The sequence below is a fragment of the Apaloderma vittatum genome, unplaced genomic scaffold (assembly GCF_000703405.1).
Source record: "Apaloderma vittatum isolate BGI_N311 unplaced genomic scaffold, ASM70340v1 scaffold35773, whole genome shotgun sequence".
Lineage (NCBI taxonomy): Eukaryota > Metazoa > Chordata > Aves > Trogoniformes > Trogonidae > Apaloderma > Apaloderma vittatum.
The window spans coordinates 1-6,744 of NW_009707045.1; the positions used below are offsets into that span (position 1 = coordinate 1).

Here is a 6,744-nt window from a genome sequence, read left to right on the forward strand (position 1 = left end):
TTCTTTTTTATTATTTTCTTTTTTATTATTTTCTTTTTTTTATTATTTTCTTTTTTTTATTAATTTCTTTTAACCCAGAGTGACACTTTTCTGAAAGTAGCAATTAATTAAGTTAGGACCAATGTGAGGCAGTACAACACAGAAAGACCAGAGGATGTCCAGCTTTCCAGAGCATCCTACATGGGCCTGTTGCGGTTCTCTTGACACATGCTGCTGTATGGAAGGCTACACGTCCGTCCTTTTTATAGGACTCTTTTATGTAGAGTCTGCAGATACACGTTTTCTGCAGCATTGAGGACACCTCTTTAAAATATTCCTCTGAAAATACTACTAAAATATTACTAAAAGTCAATCCAAAGTAGCATTAAAAAGCCATGTAGGAATCTTTGTGTTATCCGAGTCACTTCAAATCAAATATGCAAAATTCGGCAGTAGAAACATCGCCCATTAAACTGTCTTTTACACTTTTTCTTCTGGTGATGTACAGAAGCTAATTTGGCTTGTTGTGTGCAGTACTGACAAATATAAAAATACAAAAAAATCAGATTTGTGCTTTTTTGTTTAATCACTTCTTTTGTCTCATTTTGGATACTTTTTATTTTAGTGCTAAACAAGTCTCTGAAAGAGGAGCTCTTTAGATATCTCATGCAGACAGTTGTTGGCGTTTTATTTTTCATAAATTTGCTGGTTCCTTGTGTTGTCTTTGGGTCTGGTATAAGTAGACATGACCACTTAAGTGAGCAAATAAAAAAATACATCTAAAGTTAAATTATTTTGGAGTGTGATCATGAATTCATAGCTTTCAGTATGAGAGGAGTTCATATGGTTATGTTTACTTCTTATTCATCATCAAGTTACAGTGTATTTCAGATAACTGAATATCTGAGAGGTTTGATTTATATAAATGAAAAAGCTTTTTTGCCTTTTTTTTTTTCCCTCTTGAAATTGCTCTCTCACCGTGAACACTTTACGTCATTTAACCAGGCGATGGGTGCTGCAACAATTAATTCAGGAAAACTCCTTGCCCAGTCTTGTGACTAAAGGAAACTTGGGAGCAGCACCTGTGGAGAGAATTCATCGACTAGTGCAGGAGGAAATGAATGTCTGCTCCGAAGCTGCTGGGAGATATCCAAGCAACTACAACGCCTGGTCCCATCGCATCTGGGTTTTACAGCATTTGGGAAAGCTGACTGTCAAGGTATAATGCTAGTGAATAAAGTCTTAAATTTCCTTGTCTAAAAAAAATAAAATGCAGGTTTGGCAAGCAGATCCTATGACATGGATGGAGAGTATTGTATTAAGTTAGAACAGGTAGCGAAGAATGTTTAGAAATAAAAAAAGGCAAATACTGCAATAAGTCAGGTGAATGAATCAGATTATTCCAAGATCAAAAGTGGCTATAATGTGTGTGGTGTCAGTTTCAGCTACATAAAACTGGCCTGACTTTTCTGATGTTGCCTTTGTCCCTTGTGTTTTTTTAATAGACTCTTAAATATTAATGTTCAGAAATTTAAAATTCTGCTGTGAAGAGAGAAGCTGATCGTGTAATTTAAAGTGCAGAACTGGACATGGGGAGTTTAGGCCCCTTAAGAATCCCATGTGTGGGCAGTTATTTAATAGTGCCTTTCAGTCTGGTGATCTGTAAAAGGAAGACAATTCTGGTTTCCTCTTGTCAAGACCTAAACAAATGCATTGAGTATCTTGGGTAGAAGGTGCTGTTTGTATAATTTGTATTTGCTTCTAACACCTTTGGAAACAGCCACACCACAAAAGAGGCTTGCACATTTCCATGGTTTTCTTTGCGCGAGGCTGTGCCTCTTGTGCTGCAGGACTAAAAAAAGATACTTTTGCCTGTGAAAGTTGCTTTGCAACAGACATTTCTGTTAAACTTACTGGAAAGGTTATATTCAGAATCTTTAGAAGTAAATATTAAAGGTACCTTTGATATCTTTGGAGAGTTTGAATTCTAGAGGAGGAGCAATGTGAGGAAAGAGAGTGTAAAGCCTTTGAAGAAATACAACCATTAGTTCTAATAGAGAATCTTTGCCCAGTAGCCACTCACCTGTCTTCTTAGAAGTAAATTTTGAAGGTTTAAAAACATTCAGAATTAAGAGAAATTCTGTAGGTTTTAGCATTGTTAGAAATATAGCCGCAGTCACCAATGTAAGTATTTACCACATTTATTATGAAATAATAACTAGGAGTTCGCCAATTACCAAGCCAAGAAACTTAGTTAGGGACACACGGTTATGTATTTCATAGGTTCTAGAATTGGGAACATGATGTTAGTGGCTGAGATACTTTTCCCGGAAAATAAAAGTGTAAATGTCCATAATGTAGCAGGCAAAAATTAAAATACTTCTACATAATATCTTTGTAGTTTGGTGTACCCTCTACCTCTGCCTCCTCTAAATAGTCTTTATTTCTAACCATTCTGAGATTCTTAAACTGCTGCTTAATCCACATCATAAGTGGATTGTTTGTTGTTGTGGGTTTTTTTCCCTGCATACTTTGGGGAGGTTTCTGAGACACTTACCTTTTCAGAATCTGGAAGAAATATAGTTTCTTTTATGCAGGACTGCGAAGATACTTGTCAGCACCAAGTGGAAAACTCGATGATTCTCTCATTTTTGTGCATGTTCTCAAACCATTACCACAGTGGCTGGAATCCCCAGAGCAGAGGTTACCTCAACAGGGGTGGTAAAATCCTCCTTTATACTGGTTGATAATTGTTGCTGCTTTTTGTTCCAGGTTCTCCTCGATGAACTTTCGTCCACCAAATATTGGGTATCCATGCATGTCTCAGACCATAGTGGATTTCATTACCGTCAGTTCTTACTGAAGTCCTTAATAGGCAGAACTGCAACTGACAATAATGTACTGGTACAAAATCAAATGGTAAATGAGCAAAACCCTAGCCTTGAAAAGGAGGAGGAGAGTGCAGGGGCAGAAGCTGCCTTTGCAGAGGAGCAGAGCGTGGATCTCCCCTGCCGTTTAGAGGAAGAGTTGGAGCTCTGCACTGAACTGATTGATAGTTACCCAGGGCATGAAACCTTGTGGTGTCATAGGTAAGAAGATTTGGTCGAAAGAGTGTCCTTATTTGTAGATTGTTCTTTGCCTGATGTTTCCAGATAGAATGTTGTTCTGCTTTTAGAAGGTACCACTCAGTAAGAGATTTCTAAGCTACCATGTCTTAAGTCTTTGGAAAACATTCAAGAGCATAATCAGAGCTATTCAATGGAAAATTTGATTTGACTTAAGTGCCTTGTTGATATAAGCTCCACTTGTCCCTGCAGTTTGTGCAGAAGCACAAGATTATGTTAATCAGGGCAAAAGATGCACCAACGATAGGCAGAAGGTGGATCAGCTGTAGAAAACCTCTGCTTGCCATCTGGGGGTACATGCCTGACTAGGTAACAGCAGATTTGCCAAAGTGACACTTTTCTGTAGAGTGTGAGCAGTGACAACAGATTTTGTGTCTGGTTGGGGGTGGGGGGAATCTGGTGCAATGGCAAATGAAGTGAAGCAGTTCATCAGCAACAGCAGCAGGTTATTTTCAGTGCATGATTTTTTTTTTCTTTCCTTTTTTTCTTCCATTTCCTCTGAAGAAGACGCGTGTTCTACCTGCAGCACCACGTAAGCAACAGACTTCCTCTTCTTAGTGCAGCGGTATCATCTGTGGACGGCAGTGATGAAACTCTGAATAATTCCCACCACAGTCCTACAACAAGTCACATGGCACAAGCTATGGATGTTGATGGTTTGAATGAATCCAGCAGCAAACAAGGCTATACCCAAGAAACAAAACGCCTCAAGCGTGCTCCTTTGCAGGACTCTCTTGGTCCAGAAATGGAATACCGCTTCATTGATAAAGTGTTAGCAACCTGTAGGGATGTGGACCAAGCCAGGTTTGCTACTGCTTATAGGAAATGGTTAGTTACTTTTCTAGGTCAGTGAGGAAGAGTTTAAAGCCTTCAGGGTTCTTCTTTTAGTGCAATATTCTCTTTTCAGTCACAAATGCATGTCTTGGTTGAAAGTGTTAGCTAACCATGTGTTTCTCACTCTTCTGATTGTCAGTCCTAAAGTTCATATTCAGAGTAAAAAAACGTTACTTTATTTACTAAAGAACCTGTTTTTATTAAACAAATGCAGTTTGTTCTTTAATCTTTTCAAGAAAGCTTCCTATCATGCCATTTTCTTATTTTATAACTTCTGCATTAAGGTGGACTCTGTATCATTTGGCTTGAAAAAAAAAAGTAAGAAAAAAAAAAGTCTGACATGGTTTTGAAACATCGTCTGGAAAAAGGAGGATCTGTCAGTAGCAGCTGAACCTGTTTGCAGGTTGTTCCTCTTTACTGTAGTAGAATCTTGCTGATACCTTATTGGATTCAGACTATATTTGGTGAGTGCTATTACTTTTTGTATTGGCAAACTTTGGTAGAACACCAGACTGCAGTGTTTCTTTCTCAAAGCTCCAGTAACAGTAATGGAGGTTGCCATTTATTATTGTAACTTGCTTTTTGTTTGTTTATTAATTGTCCAGTGAGTTTGATAGGAAAGTCTATGATGTTGAAATCTTGAAAAACAGATACAGGAAAATGTGACAGAAAGTATTTCAAACACATTCACAGTTCGAGCTGTATTTGGAAATACTTTTCTTAGAACAGACTACCTTCATTTCCTACTTGGTATTTATTTATTTATTTAATCTCAACAATACAGAATTAATGACATTTGATACACATTTATGAATGTATTACATACACTACAGAATCTCAGCCTGCTAAGTCACACATTGGTAATTTGTACTTAACCAAGACCATGCAAGTCCAGTAGGTGATGGACTAAAAAGTAATTCTGCTGACTGTTCATTGAGACTAAACAATTCAAAAAAACCAAACCAACAGCAGGAGGGATCTGTCTCTCCACTTCTGTGATTTTGCAGAGCTTCAGTCTTTGGATTTTCTTTCTTTGACTCTTCCTTAAAGAGTAGTTTTCCAACTATATATCTCTGTTTACATAACTGTAAATTTTAAGGGAATTTGAAACACATTTCTATTCCAGTGACATTAAATATGAAAAGTTTATTTTGTCATTTCTGTAGAACTTGTCTATATAAGGGACATTTTACACTAATGGAATTGTGCTGGTCCAAAGACCCACGGGAGAAGCATTGTGCAACTGTAGAAGTTTGTGCAATGGCAACATTGCCTCTATTCCAAACAGACTATTCACTGAGGGGATTAAATTTTCAAGCTATAGTCTTCACCAAACTTGCTGTATATTTCTCCTGCCCAAAGTGCCTCCTCACTGTGATAAGTTTCAAGCTGCTGTTTCTGTTGGGCACAGAGCAACAATGGGGGAGAGAAAAAAACAGGTAGCCTGCTCAAAAAATGGTTTTTGGAAAGAAAAAAGGCACTTGAAATGTGGAATTCCAGCAATTCTAAATAACGTATGGGGATTACTTTTGCATTTCAAAATGAAAATAGGCCAAGTCTGGCCTTAGAATATATTCATAACTAATTTCAGGCACAGAGTAGCTTACAAAAACATTTCTAAGTATGCACTTTTCTGTTTACAGTACCTGGATAAGACTGACCTAGGCTTCAGCATCTCCATGGCAAAGCTTTATCTCAGTGGACTTCCACAGCTGCCTCTATATAGCTAAGGACATGTTACATGGCCATTTGTTTTGAGGTGCTCTGGGATGCATAGCTTTTTGTTTCAGTTGTAGAAGAATGTAATCGATATGTGAAGGAGGTGTGGGAATGGCTTGAGAGGATAATTTTGTCCTAAGATACTTCCTCTGTGACCACTGACAAATGTGTAGGTTTCAGGAAGAAAACGCGTTCTGAACTTAAGAATTTAACTTGAGCAAGAACTTTTAGCCATCCCAGAGTACCTGATGCTTTTTAACTATGAAAGATACATCAAAGCATGTGTGGTAGCCAGGGTCAGCTCAATTGACAGTATCCCATTACTGCCAATATGAACTAGGAAAGTCATCTGGCAGTGTGCTTAGGATCATGTTCTTGGTCCTAGATTATTTAGGCAGCTAGTAGCGTAACTGTGTGTTCTATTCACCTTGGCAAAAATTACCTGTTCGTAAGAAAAATCTTAGTAGCAGGAGCAGACTGGAAAGTGGGAGCATGATAAAAAGTACTTCTTAAGCTGTGGAAGGGAAGAGATGCTCTCTTCTTGCACTGGAATGACTGATGGTTTCAGAGGAAAAAAATTTACATTAGAATCTGACTTGAAACCCATTACGTATTTCTTTCCACCTATTGAACTAGTGTGCTATTGAAATTTGACAATTTTTCCACCATAAACATTTAAGATCAAACAGCTGCCCCTGTATTCATGTGTGCAGTTGCTATTCATGTCAGCAGAAGTTATGCATGCTTGTAGGAAGACAACGTTTGGTTCTGTGCAACTCAACAGAGTTTCATTTTATTTTGAGACTTGGAAAATGTTCTTAGACCTCTGATTAGAGATGATAACTGATATTTTTATTACTTTTGCAAAACACTAATGGCGGGTTTTTGAAGCCTACACCTGATGGAAATAGGCTTCACCCTATTTATTTATTTTTAATCCAGTGAAAATAGTTACATTTAGAAATTTTTGCAGACACACTCTGCCACACATAAAGCTAAACTGTAAAAGTGAAACAAGTCATACCTTCCCCTTTGAGAGGAAAGCAAACAGTAAGCTGTTGAAATTGAGCTGTAATTTCTTTATGGC

General features: G+C 37.7%; 1 protein-coding gene across 1 annotated transcript; it reads left to right on the forward strand.

The window, feature by feature from the left end:
• Window positions 1–984: 984 nt before the first annotated feature.
• On the forward strand, window positions 985–4,084 carry PTAR1 (protein prenyltransferase alpha subunit repeat containing 1; the record flags this gene model as incomplete). The annotated part of the gene is made up of 3 exons (XM_009866026.1): window positions 985–1,198; window positions 2,752–3,068; window positions 3,609–4,084. Coding segments are annotated over 3 exons (880 nt in total), but the record flags the coding sequence as incomplete, so codon positions are not given.
• Window positions 4,085–6,744: the final 2,660 nt, after the last annotated feature.